General features: G+C 33.1%; 1 protein-coding gene across 1 annotated transcript in view; it reads right to left on the reverse strand.

Annotated features, from left to right (window-relative positions):
• The window catches only part of Nachralpha4 (nicotinic acetylcholine receptor alpha4), a 387,449-nt gene that overhangs the window by 226,093 nt on the left and 136,867 nt on the right, over positions 1 to 24,489 (reverse strand). The window contains exon 3 of the mRNA XM_076314742.1: positions 18,250 to 18,294. Coding sequence (XP_076170857.1) covers positions 18,250 to 18,294 — 45 coding nt within the window. The remainder of the gene's footprint in view (positions 1 to 18,249; positions 18,295 to 24,489) is intronic.

Below are 24,489 nucleotides of genomic sequence, written 5' to 3' on the forward strand. Positions count from 1 at the left end.
TTTCGAGTTCACGGTTAATGTGCTGCTGTCAAACTGACCTCAAATTATGGTTACGGCTCTGTTAATTCACTTGAAAATGCAGTAGGTAGCAACTTTTATCTCGAACTGTGACCGATAAGAATTGCTTACATCTGCGGGTGTCATCCGTGCAGGTCAATGTGTCGTTTGTAGTACACAAACACAAACAGTAGAAGGCACGATTACATTAGTAGAATCTGGGGTGAAAATTGTCACTTCAAAACGAGAATTACTGTAACCATATTCGTAGCAACATCGTGTGCATCATAATGGTATACAAACGTCGATCAATACAGAAACTATTTCAAGTTGTTAATTTCGAACTACTTGGTCATCGCATCTTCAAAAATGATTTTGAATTTATATAAATTTATAAGTCTACAATATTTTGGAACGTATGTTTCTCAGTGTAATGAGAAAGTATCATATATATAAATGGTACTAGTAACGAGATATTCGAATGAATAAAATTAATAGATCTTTAATTTGATTTAATGATAAATATATTTTGTGGTAGTATTTGAACATTTATATCATTATTTCGCAAACTCTTCGAGCTAAAAATGAATTGTACATACCATTGAAATAACCGAAAGTACAGAAAGATGGTAGACATTTTGATACTATTTATACCGAAAGGATTACGAAATTTGGCTTCATCTGAAAACGATTAAAGGTCATCGCTCATTTATCAACATAACCCCAACGTGGCATCAAACCGACATTGACAATTTCAAATCAATCGCTCATTCATCAATAGATCACGGAAACGACACCGTCCAGTTGTCCGTGCAACGATCGGTGATACTGATCTGCTACTTGCAGGATAAAAAAAAATAAAATAAACCTTAAAGGTCATCGCTCACTTACCAGTGCAACGCCAAAACAACATCAAACCATCATCGATAAATTTAAAATATTACGTATATTTTAATGAAAGTACAACCACTTTGCATCAGCACACTATCGGCACTTTTTATATTCGCGGAGATTACGACCTGAATATTTCAATCTCAAGTGACAATCATACGTTAACAACGAGTTTCTTACTTATTGATAACCCATTCGTTACGATTCGTCGGTAACGATGAATAATGAAATATTAATTGAATTAATAAAACAGCGTTCCATTTTATTTGACGTACATAAGTCATTCTAAATATAGTGGTAGCAAAGCTAAGACTAATTGTGAAACTAGGTAATGTTTAAGAGAAAATAAATTACAATTACATTATTAACATAATATTTCTTAATATACAGTGGTTTGTCGCAAAACTAACAGGACTGTATAAGAATAAAAGAAATTAATGGCGACATTTGTACGAAACTTATGTCATCGAGAAATGCATCCTTCGTTGTTATTTTGTTAAAGTTTAACGACAGTTGAATCGTTAGAAGCCACTTTAAAATACGTAGAGTATGAGTCGTTTTCGTATACTGTTCGATAAATGAGCTTCGAGCAAAGGACAAATATCAAATTTTGTTTTAAATTCGGTAAAAGCTTCATTCAAATTCATTGATTGTTCCAGAAAGTGTTTAACGATAACTGTTTATCGTGTACTCAAGTTTACCCCTGGTATAAACGATTTAAAGCGGATCGGAGGAACATTAACGACTATAATTGCTCAGGCTGTCAAAGAACACCGAAGAAAAAATCCAAAAAGTGCGCGAAGCAATAAGGAATCACAAAAAATCTTCGTTCACAGTCAATAATAATATCTACTTGGGCGTTATGAAGCGTTCATTAACACTGGATTCACCAACCTCAGTTTCAACTACTTTTACAAAGAAATTTACTTCAAAAAGTACAAAGAAATTTACGTTATGATTTTTTCTATTCTAACGTATTTTTGATATTGTGCAAATAACAGAGCAATATCACCGATCGTTGCGCGGACAATTGAACGGTGTCGTTTCTGTGATCTGTTGATAAATGAGCGATTGATATGAAAGTGTCGATGTCGATCTGATATCACGCTGGGGTTATGCTGATAAATGAGCGATGACCTTTATAGTTGTATTATTTTTCATTTATTGAGAATATATTTTCTCACATAATAAATAAACGTCATTCAAAGAAATTAACTTTCATATTCTCCTATTACAAACTTCCTATTTTTGTTTCTGTGAATTACTTATTCGAAATTTTGTTTATTAGCAAAGTTTTGTCTTTCAGTTACTTCCAATCATCGATATTCTACTGTTCGTGAATTTTCTTTGATATTTTATAATAATTTTTAAGAATTAAAGAAGATATGTAACGAGTAAGTAACAAGTAAAGAAGATGTGGATAACGTTTAAGAATAAATGAATTATAAAGCACTTCTAATTGTAAAATAAAATTGAAAACGTTCGGAATGAACTTTTGTGGTCATAGAAAGAACAATTTTATGACAAAGAAGAATAAAACAAAACTTCCAAATTTAGTGTACTTGTATGTATTTAGTTAGAAGAAATGTACTCTGAAAGGACATCATTTGTGTAATGATTCGTAAAATCATTTAAAAGGTCAGTTTTTTAAGGAGTTTCGTTTTCATTGCAATTTTTAAAAACGATTACTTTTCTGAGTTTTCGTAGATTCTCGGTAACAATTAATGAAAAAATTTCATGGAATCGTGCAAACCGAGAGCCCATTTATTCCATCTACTATATATCTTGCTCTTCCTCAAGGATTGCCTACCCAACCGTTATATACAGCAGAATAGGTGTAACTTACAGGTTAAGTAAAACGTTCCATATTCACGTTTCGGCTACTGATTGGCATTTGAATACCCCACGCGAATTTCAACTCCGTCACCAGGTCGTGAAAAGGAGAGAAGAAACTTTCCCTTGTGAAAGAAGTCGAGTAGAAGGGAACAGATAACTGATAAGGTTATGTCCAAAGTTCAAAAGTTTCATTATACTTATCACGATTACGAATATACTATAACATTAATCAAATCTACACTATCAGCATAGTTTTAATTAATTTATGACTTCTTACGAACAAAAAATTGTAGTGACGTTACCACAACGTCGATTTGTTCATCGACAAATTGTTGTGTATTGAATTTAAACGTATAGTTTAAGAGTTAACGCAGAACGTTTATTTTATTGTTTAGAATATTGATAATACGAATAAAAGGTTATTTATTGGACGATACAAAACATCTTTAGTTCAAACAACCTTATTTTAAACAACATCAATGTTTCGAACATTTTTTTGAGCCTCGTACGGGAATTATTCGTGTAGCAATTGTTCAAAAATATGTTACTTAAAACAGAATAAAATTAGCGCTCACCTCTTTTTAATAAACACGATATGTAAGGAATTTCCCTTATTGGTACAAACCAATTGGTTTCCTAAAGGGAACCCAAAAAGTGATGTCAAGTGAAGAAGATGTGGATAACACATCCACAGGTGTCAAATGTCAATGTTATTTAAATATAAAATAGTTTTTATGTTTGAACATTTAGTATTCGTGCCTGGATTGAGAACATAACAGTGTGCATCTTCTTTAAATATAAAAATATTATAAATATCCAACTTTTGAGTTTTGTACATATACTATACTTATTGCTATAGGTCGCCATTGGGATTGAACATAGTACAAGACTAATTGAGTATTATACCAGCCCATTAATTTTCTTTACCAAATCTTCCCTGAATAAAAAAAAGTTCACTAAAATCTTCGCAAGATGTTTCGTTAGTAATTTCAGTTTGAACAAGTAAATGGAGTTAATTTTCAGTGAAGGATTAAGATGATTTAATGTTTGCAAATGTTAATATTAAAATCATCGTAAATGAATGGTACTGGACAAAAAATATGCATACATAGAATTATCTATGGAGGACTTCATTTTTCACAAGCGTAATTTCATTTTTCGTGAGAAAACGATGGAGCATATCGCCTACTCTTACACTCAGGATTCTTGCGACGAGAGAAAGTTCGAGGAAATTCGATTGCCTTAGAGCCATTAATTAGTGGCCAATTATCCCGCGGGGCCGTGGACGATACGAAACTTCGGCGAGAATTTCTTCGTCGGAGATCCAATCAGAGATTTGCTTTTTCGAGCAAGCACAGTACGAGTAAAGACTGTTCTTCTATCTCTTAGAAAGAATAACAACTACATTTTTTCATTATTGCAGTAGCTCCGCATGTACGTTTTTTTTTTATGAAACTCGAACGTCTATCGTTGTACTACTAAATGCTAAATTTGTTTACATCCAAAAAAATTAATTTTATTTTGTAAAAAAGGATTAAACCAAGAAAGAAATCGCTTTTGTGTTTATTCATTCGACAGTTTTCATAGACTTCGTGGATTCGATTGTTAAGCAATAGTAACTCTTACTTGCAAATAGAGTGATATCTATTCAACAATAACAATCATACGTACAAAACAGAAAGAAAAGGGTTCAAGTATTCCAAAATTCCATACTTCACAGTTACTTGTGTTTAACGATTTAGTGTTCAAATCCTAATTTAGTTCATGGTACCTACAACATAAATATTCTTAAAATTCTAATAATTCATAATATATACATATGTGTATCGTAATGATACATCATCTTTTCACATAGTTGACTCCTTTTATTAGAATACCGAGCTCAACCTGAAGATCCACATTATGACTCACGCATGATAAATACGAGTCGCATTTATGTTACAGTCTAAATACAACAAAAAGTATTTGCACTCGTAGTGTTATTGTTTAATATTTTATGTGTTTGAAAAGACTTTAATTTTTAAACTTTCTTTTCACGATTCCGTTGTCTTCGAGCCAAATCGCGTGCGAGAAACTCGATACCTAATTATAACACAAGCAGTTAGAAATTAAATTGTAAGGCGAGGGGTTATTACAAATTTGTGATATTTCGCGTACCCTACCTGAGATTATAATGAAAGGTATTTCGTAGAGAATATTCATTATGAATTCTAATAACCGAATCGGAGATTTGAGATCTAGAAATAATTTTCTCCACATGAAAAACGCCCTACGGGTTCAATGGAACGAGGATTACAAATCCTTATCAATAAAAACCAATGTTAATATTTGCAAATTTGATTACGTGTAGATTAAATCTGATAACAATTCTACGTTCAAAGTGTAGATATAGATTCATGTAGATATTGCTCTTCGATCCTGGGCCAATGTAAAAAAATTGGTGGTTAACGGTTAATCTCCACGCGACGTGGCTTGTCAGTATTCGAACATTGGTACTCGATACTGACAGAGAAAATCGAACAGCGGATGTCGAAGGTGAGAGGGAAACGGGGGTTCAAAAGCAAGAACTGAAGCGAGGTTCAGGGAGATAGCAACGTTCAAAGAGAAAAAGGAATACTTTTCGAAGGTAGTAGAGAAAGAGAAAAGCGAGCAGGCAGTGGGACAAAGAGAAGTAAACTGATACCAGTGGAAAAGGAAGTGGAGATATAAAGTAGAAGAGGAGTCGCGACGTGTCCATAGGTAGAAAGGCCATTGGTGGGCCACTATTGTTATCAATTTATTTCCGATGTATTGACTGGTCGCTAAAAGGGATGCAGTTATCGATATGTGATTGTGAATCTCTACGACAGAAACCTTTTCAAGCAATCGATTCCACCACCTGTCGATCGCAGATACATCTATACGTTTCAGGAAACGTATCAGAGATTTCCGACGGCTTCGGAGGGTTCAAGTTGTCAGTGAAACTAAATGTAATTAAGGGTAGCCGGAAGATTAATTCCTGTACCTGTAGACGAGGGTTGCAAAAGGGAATCCAATGAAGAAATTCATTTGCAGCGCGAATATCATTTACGACAGGCCGCTTTAATGAATTGTTTACTCTGAAATACCAGCTCCTTAAGATACCTTGGAAATCATGGCCTCACTTATCTTGTGTACGAATTACTTGCGACAAGATGTTCATCATTTACCAAAGGTGTGTCTTATAATAACGAACAAGTCGCGCGAAATTGATTTATTAAACTTTTAAACTTTTTTACCGAAAGATAACTTAATGTTACATTCGTTTCTCCATTCTCAATGATTAACGAATGCATATTACAGAAATCAAAGCAATTAACCAGCCAATCTCATGTGCATTAACCTCGTTGCTTTACGAAGTGATGAAATATACTTTGAAAAATGTTCACGTTCTTAATGACATAAACTTCAACGAAAAAGAATAAGTTCACATTAATTTATTTGAAAACAAATTTTAGCCTGGCTCTTTAACCTTGACTACACACTTACGGAGTTTTTGAATTTACACAAAACCATAATTAACAAGTTTTCATGTTCTTATAATCGCTGTACGATGTAGTAATATTTTACAATACTTTTGTCATACATGGTATTTTGTATGCAATAAGCAATACGACTACATTTCGTCTCGGTTCTACTAGTTAGACTTAACTTACACGCCACGCTATTAATCGTTTAAACGGTTTGTTCGAACTAATTATGTACTAATGAAGTGCAAATTAATTGGAAACTGCTCAAACAATTAATAGCATCGCGTCTAAGGCAGGACCCGCCTGCTAAACCTTGCTGATTAGTCTAACTTGCAGATGCAGAATGGAACAGTAATATTCTCTTTGTACCAAAAATATTACACAACAAAGAGTTTCCTTTGATACACATAAAGGTTCTAAAAGAATGTTGAAACATATGTAAAATAAATAGCTTGGCTCTTTCCCAATCTCTAAGAAAGCTTGTGCAATTATACACCATTAATATTCCAAAATGATTTATTTAAAATACATTAGAATAGTCGCGTTACGTGGCATTGTTGGGTGAAAAATTGATTTATTTTTATTTTGTCTTCGTGTACAATGAATTTATAACGCATCGATTCTGATCTTTACAGTGATATAATATCGAACATTTCAATTCTCATGATGATATCACATTGTAACATATGTGTCGACGATAATTATTACAACAATATCTAGACTGTGTTGAATCGATCACTGCTGAACTTAATGACAGTCTGTAATTTTAAGCGATTTGGTATATTCTACATAAACAAAGTAAAAAAAAAAAAACAAAATCAGAGATAGTCTTCGTCTTAAACTTTCAAACATAAGTATATATTTAGAGAATTGTTTATTAACCGCATTATTAGAAATCCTGCTAGAATCGTAAGATAATCCTTAATATATCATAATTTGCACCAGCCTCAAATTTTATTCATCCATCCTACGACGAGATTATATGTACATCTAAAAGGAAACCAATTCATTGAAAAATGTTATAGCATTAGTGGTATTACCTACAATTACACATGTTATTGATATACTGTGTAATATGATGATCTGAGATACGGACTCCATTTCAATTTATTATATTTGTTCTGTAGACAAAGTTGCATTTTTCCTTAACATGGCATGGCATGGTAGTCATTCTACCACTGTAATCTTCTATTACGTTTTCATCTGCACTTTTGGAGTTACATACAGGATCACTGCCAATATCGCTAAACCCTTGATAATTTATTTTTCTGTTCTCCCTCTCTAGATACACATTTTGATTCCTTCCAATGTCACTATTATCACTGTCTGCTTCTCCATACTATTCACTCTTCGATTCTTCAAAATTTGAGTCGAAAACACTAACACGTTTGAACAAACTAGCCATAGCTACTTGCAATTTTTACAATGCTTGCACTGATACAGAGTTTGTGGAACTCCAAGACTGGTATAAGTCAAGTTGCAAAAATCGGACAATAGTGTTACGTTGAGAAGAAGATATTCGTAGCAACAATTCTCAGAAAAATTAGTGTTCGATGTAATATTAAGTAATGTACTCCTTGTATTTGTCAAAACGTTTAACGTCGCCTTAGCGTTGCCTACAATTAGGTAAAATTTACAAGAAGTATTTATTGATCTGTGCATCGTCTTGTCTTACAGACGTGCAACTGAAGCATACATACTTTAACAGAAAAGCAGTCCCCTTACGTCATGATACCTCTCGGAATTCTACACCTGATTTATTCAGTTAAACATCACACCGAATCTCTTGAGAGACAGTTCAAATATACGTATAATGATGCATTCCTTCCCACAGACAGTACGTCAACATCGTTATTATTTTTACATTCCATTTCATTCCATCGCATACGATACTATGCCATTAGGATGCTGTGTGAATAGTTCCTTTGTTAGACTTGTATTGAATTCTGTATCAATACACGATAGTTGGATAACAAGACAGTCAAATAACAGACTATTCGCTCTGCTGAGCTTGAGATAGAAAAAGTTGAAGCCTATGAAAGAATTAGTTCTGCAGAATCTTGATTATCCAAATCAATTGTACAACGTGCTGTATGGATAGTAAAATTGCATAACTCCGTCTTCTCGCGAAGGAAGATCATTTATTTTGAAATATTTCGGTATTTAAGAAAAACAAAAAGATTTAAACAGAAATTCTTTTGAATATTTCATTGAACTGCATAATCTTTCCACAAACACTTGAACACAATGGTATTCAAATATTTATTATTTGCACATTTCATAATCTTTTAAACTATTTTATTCGATAAACTTTCAACACAATTTTCAATTTTACTCTTCTGTTTTTATATTCTACAGTTGGCATGGCAGTACTTAACAGTCAGTTCAATAATTTATTTATTATTCTATATTTTCTTTCTACCGATATGCCAACAGGTTTTCATTCCATCAGCATTTTGATCATTCAAGAAACATCGTAGATGACAAAAAGGAATGGCGATTCGTGTTCTGAACATATATTTTAAATGCATTTCCATGCTTTCTGAATTACGAAAACCTTTTTTATTACACTACCTCATCAGAAAAGTGGCGATAACATTTCTTTCTCGTCGATGTGCCTTAACAATGTGAAAGGACGTGGAAATTGTGATCCTCAGCTCCACTTGGAGATGCAATTAAAACAGGAAAAAATGAATGTTTGTACCGCTCTTTCGAGTGCTAACGAAAGTGATCTAACGATCATGCGCGAAAACCCGTGCGCAATTGGGTCGGGTCAGTGACCTTATTTAGGATTAGGCTTCAGGTGATCTCTCAGTCACAGCCAGATAGTGCAATCTAGATTTACTAGATTCTAAATTATCTTCAGTAATAGTGTATACACGTATATATATCAAATCTGTCGCAAACATATATTTAAATATATATAATTTTTCTCTAAACTTTGTTTGCGTCCTTTTCAGTAACGACTAAAAATTAGAGAATTTTAGTTTATAATAGAAAAACCTGAAAACAAGAAAGGGAAAGAGCAGAAAAATATTTTGTGGAAAACAAAACGAGTAAAAAAGAAAAAAATGAATTTATAATTAAATACTGGTCAAATTTAAACGAAACATAAAAGAATTGAAGTTCAGCATAAGAATTACAGTATCTTAACAGCATATTCAACCAGAAATTAGTAAGTAATTGTTGCTTGAAACTTCTCTTGGTCTTTGGAACTAACAACAGGACCTTTGTTCGAGCGATCAACAAATATTCTGATTAAAAATATATAAAAGTAATAAAAGTAGTAATCATAATCATCATTTTTTTCTTGATATTTTCTGTTTCGTGGTATATAATTCTACTTTTAAGGTAATTGGAATTCCTTTGTTGGATATGAACAATATGGATCGATTGCAAACAAATTTTTGAATTATTCTAACTTGGACAAAACCTGTAAATTCTATTTAAATAAAATTACACGCGCGCGCGCGCACCCATATGTTTGTGTTAGAAAACATGATCCCTTAATTTAGATGTACATTCTGCAAGTACTTAGTATTCAATTTTATTCGTATAGTAAATGTTAATTAAGACTAAGTATCCTTATAAATAAATGATGTACATTAGTGTAAAAGTGTTAAAATTTTGAAAACTATGGCTTTAAAAAGAATTTGTACTTAATGACAATATTTATTTGGAAATATTATAAACTGGAAACAGTTTTCTTTCGTAACATTTTGTCGTAAGTGTACAGATTGGATATACTCTTGTACAAAATGAGAGAAGATAAGTATTTTAACAGAATAATTGAAAAACTAAATTTAAATATTAAAATAAACTTTCTTTCGAACGAAGTATTGATCTCCAAGAAAATAATTTAATACGTCAATCAAGCAGAAACATTCCTACAATTTGATTTAACGAAAGTTGTACACGTCTGATATGTTTCCATAAAATGCATACACCCTTATTCGTTGCTCACAGAGAAATTGAAGCTGAATCCTCTATTTTCTTATCTTATCAATTCTTAAATTATTCTGAATAATAATTCGGATGTCGCGCAAAGTCTATTACCTGAACCTTTCAAAATTTTCGTTACGGTTTGCTTTCAAACTCAGAAATTCCTTTTTCGAGAAACCGTACATTGTATCACTTGTACATAAATTTCTTACGATGCACTCTGAACCTTTGAACTGGTAACCAGTTTACTTCATCTAGTATTGAAATACTTTGTTCTCAATAATATGAATACTCGTTAGAATGTATAAGAATGTAAACTTAGTCATAGCTGTTATCTTATATATTCTTACTTTCTATATTTTCTAACAACTGAATAATGTAGCAGGTATGCTTTACACATCGGCACTGCTAACAATCCCCGTAGAGAATTCGATAACTTGATAAAGAAAAAAAAAAGAACTTGGAAACTGAAACTCTCGTTTAATCCAAGTAAACTCTGCTGCACGAAAGTGCACTATTACTGTATATTCGTGAATATACTTCCTCACATGCCTAACGAACAAGTTACCCGACAACAACAACAAGCAATAATAAAACTGCGAGAAACAGTATTGAAATTGCTCGTATCGAACTTTCTCGAGGCATAAATTTTGAATCGATGAAATAAAACATTTCCATTGAACTATCCAAGAGTTATTCGTCGTCGCTAGACTCGCGATTCGTATGCGACGTTGTTGTCGCTTCAGAGACACGACAAAGGTTGATTTTTCAAACGCGCACAGATGCTTGGTACAACACGAGCTTCTCGATGTTCGCTGAAACGAGAAGGAAGTTCGAAAAACGAAACACTTCAAAACCGGCTTCTGAACGAGCGATGGTGTAACGTGGACGAGTTTCGCCATTACTCTACGTTACACGTGCAACGCGTGTATTCGTTGTACCGAGTGCTAGCCGGGGGCAAACCGGTTGTACCTAGTACCTACTAGGTTGTCGCACACAGTTGGGACGGAGGGTTAGTCGGAAGCTAAAGAGGGTGGGTTCGACGTTGAAGGATGGCGTGTCGCTGGGAGACGCGACCGGAATACCTTCTAGCGCACGTACACGCATAAGTACACACAGAGACGAATGTAACTGGGTGTAACGATCTGAATTTCTCTTCTCTCTTCTCTCTACCCCCCTATCTTCTCTCGATTTCAGATCCCGTTTCTCCGTCGAACGTCGCACTCGACGGAACAAGTGTTTACCATACGGCACGGTTATGTATCGTCATCTACTAACGAATCGGTTTGTCGTTCTTGATAAAATGTGCCCGTCGCGATTGTACTCAGCGGGTGAGGATTTGCCGTTAGAGACAGAGAAAAATTGCTAGGGCATGCCGTGGAACGTGTCAGAACAATTTGTATCCTAGAATTGAGAACACGGAAACGATTAGATTAGATGTACATCCGGTAAAAGGAAGAAAAGGAAACGCGCTAGGGAAAGTAATTGTATGTAAGAGAAGAAGAATACAAACGTGTACGAGGAAAGAGAAATAAAACATTCCTGGAATAGAAAGGAGAAGACGAAATATGGACGAGATTGTATATGAAAAATAATAAAAGAACATATAAGGGAAGAGAACACGTAAGAGAAAGAATGAAACGGTATTTGCACGATGAAGAGAATATACGAAGAAGTGTGTGCATAAGATGAAGCATGGGGATAATATGTGAAAAGAGAAGGAAATAAGAATGAGAGATCGAGAGAGCGTATGTGAAAAGTGAATTGCGAGCAAGTGAAAGAGGTGTCTAAAGATACGAAGAAGTATCTGCAACAACGAAGAAAGATTCATTGATTTGGAAACTTGTATGCAGTTTTTCCATTTTACGAAGAAGTGGAGAAAATTAGAACATTATTCGCAGAAAATGTTACCGAATCGAGCAACTTACTTGAAAGTTGCTTCTTCTTTTGTAGTATATCTTACTGTTAACGTTAATCTAGCTCCTGCGCTATAAATTGAGAAGAAAATTCTTTCTTGTTTCGTTCTATTGGTACAATCTTGATACATACGACTCTAGAAAGACTGTGTCGTACGATTATGCTAATTATAGTTTTTTAAAATCGAAACCAATCATCGAACATTTCTTTCACTTTGACTCCACGTGGAATCCTTTTAATCGATACTTAATGCAATAATTTCTACTTTTAAATGACAATCTTCACATCGAATTCGAATATAGTATAACAAAACCATTCTCTTCACTGTGTATATTTATGCGATGCAACTGACTCCTCGATTTACGCAAGCAAGAGCGATCTTTATTGACCTAAGTTTTGTACAAATATGGCTAATGTGTCAACCAAAATGCTGTCGTACAAAATTGTAAGGTATAAACAATAGTTATTCGATATTTACGTTTTGACGTGCATTGGTAAGTTCTCAATTTTATTCAATGAATACTTTACACATATTGAAGAGAAATTTTTTAAATTCCATCTTACATATAAAAAATATCATTGTTAAAGTTATTCAATGATTTATGTACGGTATTTTATTCATTTCTGTGTAAAAAAATGCTTTTTCCTGTTTCAACATACAAATATCGAATTATTAATTAAATTAAAAGATTCAGCAGGTTTCACGCTTTTTGTAACATATAAAAAATGAATGCCAGACAAACAAAAAGAATTTTGCAAGAAATAAATTATGAAAAGTGTGTTAATTGCAAATTAGGAGAACAAGATTATCATTAAGTATTGTCTCCAACCACTATTTGAATTGTTTTTCTGACATTAAACCCAATTTCGTGCGAAAAATTACTCCATATACAAGGCAAATATTCACATCTGTGGTTACTCGTTATTAATAAATAAATTTTCCCTTTGAACTAAATTACAATTAAAATTACTAAGGAAATATGTAGACAAAGGACTACCGATTCGACTGTGGCAGTTGCAAGATTAGTATTTGAAATAATATTGTCTAACAAAAAAGTTAACTAAAAAATGAGACCATGAGCTTTGATATCCTTTTAAAACCTTGAACGTAATCTTCTAACACGGAACAAAATAATATATACGTAAAGACAGATTCTCGCGGTGCGCTGCGCTAGAAGCAAACATTAAATTTGTAAAATGCCAGTTTATATTTGCAGCAGGATCTGTTACGGAAGACATACACTTTTAGCAAAGAAAGTTAATTTGCTCTTTAAGACGAGAATGTTCATGGCTTCACGAGCGTAAATTGCATGTGTACGTCTAAAGAATTTAGTGAGATTTATCTTTGAAGACGTTTCTCAAGTTGCTCGTAGAGCGAGGTTAAGGATGCTAATTGGTCTCGCTTAATTATTCTTCAATTACATTTGCCACTGCGCCTTACTCTCACGCCTCTCGTCCTTTTCTATTTCAATTCTTTCTAGCAAAGAGATATCGCACAACGTTATACAGTTGCACGGGTATATATTACTCAGTAAATTGCTCGGTAAAGTAGTGTGCAGTAACTGTACTGCGAATAACTCCAAAAAAGCAAGATGGCTGTTACTTCTCACACACGAGTGAACATTTTTTTATTCTCTACCTATTATTCATCAGTTACGTCGCTGGAACAGTTTAACCAGATGTTTGCAGTAACGATGAAAAATTTGCGTCAAAATTAATGCACAGATACCGTAACTGTAACTGTACAATTAATTAAAAACGAGCTATGAACCAGACCGTTATAATCACATTTAATCCCTCTTCATTGAAAGATTTTATCGTAACAAGTAATCTCTTCCACGACAAATTAAACTGACAGTCTAATCTGCTTAGATCAGGTGCTAAACGAAAAGGTTGAAGACTTACAAAGAAGTTTATGATCGAAATTGGAGCTCCTTTAATATCAGTGAGTGTAAAATGACGATGTGAAATCCTGAAGCAGTTAAATATTGAAAATTTCGACGTGTTAACTTAATTCTATCGTTGTAAAATAAAACTTCTTTCGAAATCTTGTTGCAGTAGAGGTCGTGATATCGTGGATTACGAATCAAGTGACTCGGATTTCTTATTTAAGAGTTTCATTATTGTACAGTTTTCTGTAACACATAATTATCGTTTATGATATTAGTTACATTACGTAAAATAAGAAATTATATTCACAAATGTATTTACACTTTCGTGCATAAAAGAGATTCATCTCGTTTCGATGCATCTAAAATGTTTCAATTTTCTTTCTCCTATCGAAATACTAAATTCAAAATTGTCAACTTTAGTTGCGGTACGTTAAACAGAATGATCGTAAAAGAAAAATAATTGTGAGATTATTGGAGTCGGGATGGAGTTTGAATGGTCACGAGTATGGGAATTATTAGAGCGACTCGATATCGTGATCGTTGTTAGCTATCATTCTCAGGCGACGCATCATCTTCGTTCAGACAAATGCTGTTACAATGTCTTCACGCTCGACCATACCCTAAGGTATGCGATGTACCACCTCTCGTACAGAGATACGCTATGTCAACCACTCGACTGACTCGAGACTCGCTATTACAGTTACTGCCTCGTGTCCAGGGCAATGGTCTTTCTTATACCCCCGAGTTTGGGGCCTCGTGACTTGTGTCCCCCGTCTTGGGATCGTCGAGGGTGTAGGTCGACCGTGATGGTTGGCTCAGGTGGTTGTCAGACAGCAACCAGCCGATGGATCTCTACTATATCCGGATCACGGGAAATTCTGCGATCCCATTGGTTACGCACGTGTCGGTACAATCCTCGACTAGTCACAACTCCCCGTAGAGGATCACTCTCTCATACACGCACACACGCACACACGCACACACGCACGTCCCTCGTTACCGTCCTACAGTATTACGATTAAATGAAAGAAAACTGTATCGATTTATACAAAGAAAAATACTTAATCGGTGGGGTATTGCGATTGAAAATAAGTTCCATTCAATTAAAATGAATACTTTGAAGTTATCGACTTTCCAAGCCCCCGTTTATGAAAACAATCAGGTTTCGTCATCTTAAATTCTTGAATTTGTTTATATCGATCGTCCTCTCTGTTTCACATCTAGCCCAATTAAAAAGCGTTCGTCTTGATCCTAGATTTCCTTTGTTAGAGAGCAATTGATACATACTTCCTAAACTGATTAAAAAATTCTTATTGGGTACAAGTTGAAACATTAACCTTGTTAATAACGTTACAAGTAACTTGAAACTCCTGGAGAAGCTCAGGAAACTGTGACCAGAGTTCAAAGGTACTCTCGGTTATATAATGTCATTAATTTGTTTGCCATTACCAAAAGTAATAATATTATCATACAATGAGCAAATTTATAGTAATTAATAATGGTATTTGATTAATATTAAAAATAATAATTAGAAATATATTGTAATATTATAACGAACGATATTTAAATATTACGAGTACAATAATTAGACAATTACACTGAAACGAATTTACATTATAGTGTATCAACTAGATCATCAGAATGACACTTTTGCTCTTTAACACCGAGTAATGAAAAGATATGTCGTGTAATTTTCAGTACGAGTCGGTTAACGTGTTCTATTCATTGTCATTAGTTTTACTTATGTTCGTGTTTGTGATTATAAACCACGGTACGATTCTGACTAGATAGAAGATCGATATAAAGTAGACAATGTTTCGAAATCAGTTCAGAAGGATTTCATTACAACGAAGAAACATATAAAGAAAACACAGTCTTGATTGAAATCTCTACAATCAATTCAAACAATCGAGATACCAATGTTTGCATTAACGCAAACATCTGGTCTGACCATATTCGTGGTCAGTTAAGTGGTCTGTTGTTATTGGTCTATTTTCTTGAGCTCCGGGAACGACTCTTGCTCAGTTATTGAAGGTTATTCGCCGGGTTGGAATAAACCGAACGGTTTGAAAGAACGTTCGGAATTCGCACTGCGCGACTTCTTTCGAACAGCTTGGCTCAATTTAAACCGTTTAGTTTGTTCGACTCGTTCGATTTCCCCCGAGTTGCTCGGTTTATTCGAACAGTTTGATCTTTCTTCGAAACGTTCAGTTTCCTTCAAACTGTTCGATGTTTTCAAGCCAAACGTTCCAACACAACTGGGATCTTGAAGATGTGTTAACCATCCGCTAACGAAATAGGGTCGCTAGATTTAAGTCGATGTCGACATTTGCATTCAGGGTCATGGGCCATAAAAAGGAAAACTGGAAAAATACTTACTCCGGTGTTAGCTCCCTCATAGAGCCAACCTTTCTAGGTTTCGATCGCAAAGAAGAAAGCAAGTCAGAAATCTTGGAAAAGCGGTTGAGTACACAGTAGAGTACGTGCAGCAAAATTCGTAACGAAGGAAATATTGTAAATACAAGTAATATCGGAGCTAGTGGAAGCACTGGAAATAGTAAAAATACAACAATAAGAAAACATCTTGAAAGAAGTGATTTCAGTGCGGTGAAGAATAAAATATTGGAAAATAATCCAAACATGAACGTAAAAAGTATCGTAGAAGAAATTGTTCTTCGAAAAGAAAGAAGCTTTGACCAAAGATACTGGAGCAAGTGAATGGTAATCTTACTTTGCATACTTTCAAGAAAAGTTCATTTCACACGTTAATCAAGGAGATAAACTTTGAATATACTTGACAAGGACGCAACAGTTATTAAAAATTACAGGAATGCGATAAAGCTGATCGTTCGATATGTTTTATGGACGAAACGTGGATTAATGCAGAACACGTGAAACCCAAAATGTGGAGAGATGTGAATGTAACATTTCGATCCACATTTTTAAAAGAGTTTTCAACAGGCCTAAGCGATCAATTGTCGCTCACATAGGTAGCGAAATGGTGTTCGCTGAATTTGAATCAATTAGTCGCAAAACTACCACGTTGAAATAAATTCAGAATTCTTTGAGAAATGGTTTCGGAGGAATTTTGAAACAAATAAAGTTGAAACAAATAGCATTATCATCATGGATATTGCTCCATATCGTTCCGAAAAGATTTGAGTACAATACCCAACAGCTTATGGAGGAAAAGAAATATACAAGATTGGCTGCATGAAAATAATGTCAAAGTTACCGAAAATATGCTTCAAGTGGAATTACTATATTCGATCAGGCAACAAAATAAGTAGTACTTATCGATGAAATGGTTAAGAGAAGAAATATTGGAATTCTTCGGCTTTCACCTTACCATTGTGAGCTCGTCTCATTGGACGGACTATAGTGATGATCATTTTAATTTATATAACTGCGTATGAAGCGATTCTATATATGTGCAAAAGTGAATTAGAAATGTGTAATCAAAATTTCTCTTACAAGGCTTTATTTTCGTGAAAATCAATTATGAAAATTCTTGATATACGCCTGTGATTAAGTACAACTTGCTGAACGTGTCTGTCCATTATTTGGTTTTCTACTCGAGTTGGAGTTTGTAATCATTGACGACAGTATGGTACTATTTAGTTTAATCGATTCTAACTCGTTAGGAGTTAGACAATAAAACAGTCGTACCGCCATTAATGTTTACGAACACCAACACAAGTAGAATAAATGAATAATAGACAGATACGTTAGTCAAGTTGCATCCAGTCGTAAGCGACAAGATAAATTTTCAAAAATTGATTTTCTCAAAAATGAAGTCTCACATGGAACAATTCTATTGCTTATTATCAATTTATTTTTACGCGTAAAATTATTCCCTACCCAGATACCCATTAGTTTCCAAACACCCTATATATTCGTAATAGTTATCCGTATTTCTATTTTGTCGTGCCAAAATTAGTACGCGTTGCGGCGATAACAACATTATAGAAAACAATACCTCCTTATTTTGACAAGCAAACAATATCTGTCGAGTGATTCGGACAAAGATGAGAATTTTTGATAGTGTAGGCAATTCTGTGATACGAAGACGTGAACTGCATGTAAAAATAAAATAAATATTTACATAAAGTAAATTATCATCGAACTAAACGATTAATTTGAACTCTGACAGGGTTAATTTTTCCTCTTATTTTATCTGACAATAAGCATTTATTACACAGTTTAGTAGTGATCACAAAAATCTTGAGCACGTGTTTTAACGATCTATTTCATGATTCCTAACGAGATAAATTAATATCGCTCACCTGTTCGACCCACAGATTCGTCGTCATAATCTGATTCTTCAAGTTCTACAACAGAAAGCAGAAAATATTGCATTGTATTCATTGTTCAATTTATTAATTGTTTTTTATTCTATAACAGATTAGTTTAAATTTAGATCAGAAATTAATATTTTTACCAGTTATTAATTTCTGCACTGTAACTATTTAATTCTTTCACTAAAAGAAAAGTAAGAACTAAATATAACTTTCATCGATAGAATTATAAGGTTGAGTGAAACACAATATACTTAAAAAATCAATCATTAATTTATTAACCGTTACTTACATAATATTCCTTTATATAATATTAATTTATATAATATTTCTAGATATTAAGTATGCTGTTGACGCGACTTATATTAATAGTTTATTTGTAAATATTTGCGAAGAATATTTACAGACGTTATTTTATTGATGATATTTTTCACATTACATGGTTGAAGTTGTTTATATTTTCTTTCGTTTCATTGCATACTTTAATACTTTTGTATAAGTAATAATTGTACCTGTAAAATGCTTTTTCATATTTGTATACTGTACTCTTGTAAATGTATATGAAATAAAAGATAATACGAGGATCAGGATTTGATTAGCTTATTAATAATTAAACATAACGATGTCATCAAGTATTCTAAACAATGTAAATTGATAAACTAATTCTAAATAATGTCGATAAAAATTTATCAGCATATGTATACTACACTAGATATTTAATCAACTGATTTACAATGTCACTGTTTAAGGATACAAAATATGGTAATTACTTAACCTCTGAATCGGTCTTCAGGAAACGTTTGGAAAATTTTCTTGGTTACTTTCCACTAATTTAAACCTGAACCTGTGCAAGTTTTAACGAGTTTGGTATTCGTTCTTTAAGAAGAACAAAACTGTGACAGCTGTGACATCTAAATGCCTCAGACGTACCAAAGTAACAAAAAGTGAGTTAAGATAACTTTCCATAGACAAACTTTCGTTTAACGTGAGTGTTTCTGTATTTTAATATGAGCGTTTATCGAATGCAAAAGTTCTTTCTATATAACAAATGTATTTTAATTTAAAAACCAGTCAAACTATTCTTGCTTGACAATTATTAAGAGAGAATATCACCTTTCAAAACGAAAAAAGGTAATATTTGGACATTTTTTCTGACGGTACGGAACAAATAATATAAATATTATATGTATGTACAAAAAATCAACTCTGTGATGCGACTAGGAAATTCATCTATTATATATACTTATAATCTCTCTCTCTTTATATATATATATATATATATATATATAATCATTACCGGTCGATTTGAATATCGCGCAATTTTTAAAATTTCAAATCGATTAACCTGAAACTTCACATGTCGTCTAAATAGATGGGAAATATTGGAAAAGTAGACGGTGAAAGAACGTGTGCGAATTACTCAGGTGTATTACAAAAAATCGCGATCTTTAACGCTAACGATTCGAGAACTTTGTAATCATTTCCCACGAAATCATGTGGCGGTAAAAAGCACTGTGGAAAGTTTGATCGCTAGATCTGTTGAAACTGGTTCAGCTGGAGATCTGAAGTCACCGCGTCCCCTTATCGCTAGTTCAAGTGAAAATGTTGCTGCAGTTGCTGAAAGTGTGAAAGCAACCCCGGGCATATCGATTCAACATCGTTCTCAAGAACTGAACATTTCGAGGACCAGTTTGCAAAGAATTTTAACAAAAGATCTTCATTTGCACATTTATAAGATTCAATTATGCCAAGAACTTAAACCGTTGGACCATTTCCAACGTCGTGCGGTCGTTAATTGGGCGCTGCAGAAGAAAGAAGGTGATAAGGATTTTTTCGAGAAAATTATTCTCAATGACGAGGCGCATTTTCACCGGTGGCTACGTGAATAAACAAAATTGTCGCATATGGGGCTCGGAAAATCCACAACAGATTGAACAATTGTCAATTCATCCAAAGCGAATCAATGTTTGATCGGTGTTCGGTCGAAAGGTACTTTGAGTGTTTCGTTGTTAAGCATTTCTAAACTAGGTATATAATGTAGGCGTGACTTCTTCGTCATTTTTGTAATAAAGAATTTTTACACATAATTGTCACCGTGTTAGAATTAATAGTTAGGAAAACTCAAAATTCTAATTAGAAGTTGGAAAGATGCTCACCAGTGTTTGACGTGTCTTGAATCAAATTACTGTGGCTATGCCTCGTTGTGGTATCACTTTCACAAAACTTACCTCTCATGCTGCAGACAAGAGCAACATAATATTTCGAAAACCGATTCAAATGTATAATTTTACCATTTATTCTAAATCCTTTTTTATAGTGATAATAAATTTATAAGTCTGACCTCGGACTCGAGTAATGGAACCATCCTCACCTCTATATATATATGTCTATTGAATATGAATGATTCTTTTACTTATATGGGAGAACAAATTTCCCCCATTAATGCAAATTACAAAAGATTTACGATTCACGTGTAGCTGAGTTTCAGTTCGGGATAAAAATTTCTACCCACCCTGCTTTCAAGTGAACTGACGGCTCGAAATTTATTACTTAAGGGGCCATTACTGTAATTCGTTATTTAAATCCTCTCATCTTGGATAGCGCTCCTGCAAAATATCTTAGCGGTAGAAACAAGACTCTTATAAAGAATTTTTTAAGAAACACAGATGAAAATTCTTTGAGACTTTAGATAAGTCATTAGTTAGGAAACATGCAGGTTTCTAACTGGAAGATTAAAATTTCTAAGGCAACTGGCTCTAGCCAAAGGAAATGCACTTGACTTCGAAAAAGATAACAACCTGACCATCATATTATATAATCGGGCACATGATTGGATAAGGGCAAAGTGATCATGCTAGTGAATGGATGCTGAACTGCATTCATTTATAGTTAATAAATAAAGGTAATACTAATAAACTTTTATTGTTACAATTATTACCTAAAATCTTATTAAAATATAAAAATCCTTAATAGGTTTCTTTTAAATTCACAAAAAAAAAAATGGCGAGTTCAAAGAGTTTTTCGATGCTTACATTTTCTAAACGCATTTTTATATATCTGTTTCAGATATTTCAATGTTTTTCACTTATAAATATATACATATATACGCATACACTTATATGCAGTAAATTAATGCAGTTTATTAAAATTATACAGTTTTCGTTTAGGGGCTGCGAGCCATAGGTTGTCATTCCCAATCACTTCGAATTCAATATATGTACTTAAGTGTATTTCTGCCTCTACGTTATCAAAAATATTTCTCTTACTATCGTCAAGAAAGTAACTAATCTTCGTGCAATTTTCGATATTTTACTCATCTTCCAACACACATTACCGAAACCGTCAATAAGCCTATAAAAACTCTTGGTTTCATAAACTGTATCACTACTAATTTTGTTAAACCCCAAAACCTGCTGTAAAATTTATAACACCCTTGGAGATTAGAACTGATTAGAAAAGATTCAATATAAATTTCTGCGTTTAAATTTTTACAAATTAGGATGCATCATACGCACGAAAGAGTATAATTATGATTACACCTCTAGTCGACTCAATATTCAAAAATGGGAAGCCAGTAGGAAGTTGACCGATGCTATCTTCTTTTTTAAACACCTTAATGGCCAAATAAATTATTCCACTACCCTCGAGTTAATGAAGCTTAACGCTTGCTCTAGCCCTCTTCGTAAAAGTTTCTTATTTAGTATTCAGTTTTTTAAGATTAATCTCAGCAAATTCTCGTCCTCGTTTTATTTAATTTTTTAAACTCGATTTTCGTCTCCACTCGTAATGTACAAAATAAAAATTTCTCAGTCATGTTTCCAGGTACCACTAAATCTAAAAATCATAAAATAACATCTTACTTTTAATAGTATTTTCAGTTTTTGTTTGCTTCCGATTAATAATTTGTGTGAAAACTCGGAAGTGAAAATGATACGGATGGATTGTGAGATTAGATGATAAATCGATAGCACTTGGGGATATATCAATATAGGACCACCAAATTTGTCAGGTAAATCGGAAATTCGTTAAATCGGAAAACCATTAAATTGGGATCCGTTAAACTGATATTTACCGTATTATATCATAATTAATGTAATCAGTCGAATATTCCTGTTAACACGTTCGTTTGTTGCATACAAATGTTTATTCATATTTACATTCGTTGTCGAACCTATGCATCATTTTACATATATATCCTACAGAAATATGCTTTATAAATGCTAAGTAACATTTTCATGTGTTATGTCCTGAAAAAAACATAATATACATTCTTGCATTGAATTTATTTTTATTTATGTAATACATAATTATGGAAAGATTGAACTGTAATGTTCTTACCTAAATCTAGCCTGATTATAATCTTGATTGTAATCTTAATTGTAATCTCTGATGTTAATCTTTGAACATCACACACGATTAACAAAGTATTATATCGGTTGAATGCTTCTTGTGAATATGGTTTTTACATTTATAATAAATTTTATTTAGATAAAATATTACATTTTACTCTATTTTGTTTAGTTTCCTTCATGTTTTGATAGCACCATTTTTTTCTTTCTGGTTCCATCTTTTACTATTTATGTTTGTAATATCTTTCCTGTTCAAATTTCTATGGCGTTTATCACATTTGTTAGTAAACATGAAATATTTGAACTTTTATTTTTCAATTGATTTTTGTTCAGATCATTGGATAATTCCTGCAGGAAGATAACTTCTGCTATCTTTCCTTTATTCATCTCAATTTTGGTTTTCCACTTTAAATAACGAGTCAAAATTAAAAGCAGTGGTATCTGTAAGTGTATAAAATACAAGGAGGGCTATGTTCAAGCACAATGTTGAAATGAGTAGGTTCTTGCCATTTAATCAACCGTGTCAACACCTGCTACTTTGTTATCAAATAAATTTATATCGCTTTCTTTTATGACTAGTCAATTTACATAGCTTCATCTTGATATTGAATTGACAGAAACAAAAAAAGGTTTGATAGTTTGTCTTTCTCTATGTACGAAAATAAAATGTTTAGCAAAGGACGCGTAAAGTTCTCTTTCTTGTAGAATTTTGAATGCATCTGAAATGTAATGTCGTACCCCAACCGTGGTACGACCATATTTTAAATATTAATTTTTCTTTTAAGTTATACACCAAAAACTAATTCTTTTTTTATTAGTTGTACAAATTTTTAAACTATTGTTGCTAAACTTTTATTGTTCCCTGTTACTATATCTCTACACTTGCAGTACACTTCCATATTTATTATGTACCTTATTTTTGCATCTGTCAACATTCTGATCAGTATCCCGTATTTTCCGTGTTTGTCTCTCATAATAATTTTGAACAACTCGCAATTGTCCACAGTTGCATCGAGTCCAAGTTAAATGTAACACGAAAAAAAGTACAAATTTCTTGCAATATATTTTGCAAAGGAGTAAAATTATTATTTCTTCTGTTTTCAGCATTTGTCAATTTATTATCGAATCTGGATCATTTTCTGAGTTGTTGAAATCCAACGAGCAAAATTCTTAAATCAATATTTTTGTTAAACAATAAACCCGTAGTAGTAAGTAGTCCTATATATCCATGTAATTCAACAAGACTAAAAAGTTAACCAATTCAGTTGCAGTTTTCTTATTCGTATGTTTAAAAATGGTTAGAGAACTATTTTCAGTGAAGAATGTTTAAAAGGCCGCAATTATAAATATCATATTCTTGTCTGGGGGTTAATTAGGTATTGTATCGATTAAACCATGATATATAAGATGAATCATTTAAATGTGAATACCTGAATATTTCCGTTATATTGTAGGAAAACATTTTCAAAACCTTGAATTGTAAGAAAATGTGATTTAATTTTTTTTTAACGATAAAAGAAAAATCGGTTTCGTCGATCCCTTAATTGAGAATTTCTTCCTAACGCTACTTTGCATTCGTACAGTCTATGAACGAAATTCCTATAACTGCAGGTGAATAAACAAACATTTTGAACGTTACAAAATGATTTGAGTGTACCGTATTCCTTAACTGTACGTCAATTATCTTTATTCTCGTTATTGCCCATTATACGACGATAATATTCATATTAATATCCGTTAAAATTAACTTACACTCTAGGAAGCTTCTCTCCATGGAATGAAGCTCGGATCCCATCGTTCAACGTTCTCCTTAGAGCGTCGCTCACCAAATTACATTCTATCGGAACGTAACGAGATTATCGAGGCTACATATCGCCCG

The sequence above is a fragment of the Ptiloglossa arizonensis genome, chromosome 6 (genome assembly GCF_051014685.1).
Source record: "Ptiloglossa arizonensis isolate GNS036 chromosome 6, iyPtiAriz1_principal, whole genome shotgun sequence".
Taxonomy (NCBI): Eukaryota; Metazoa; Arthropoda; class Insecta; order Hymenoptera; family Colletidae; genus Ptiloglossa; species Ptiloglossa arizonensis.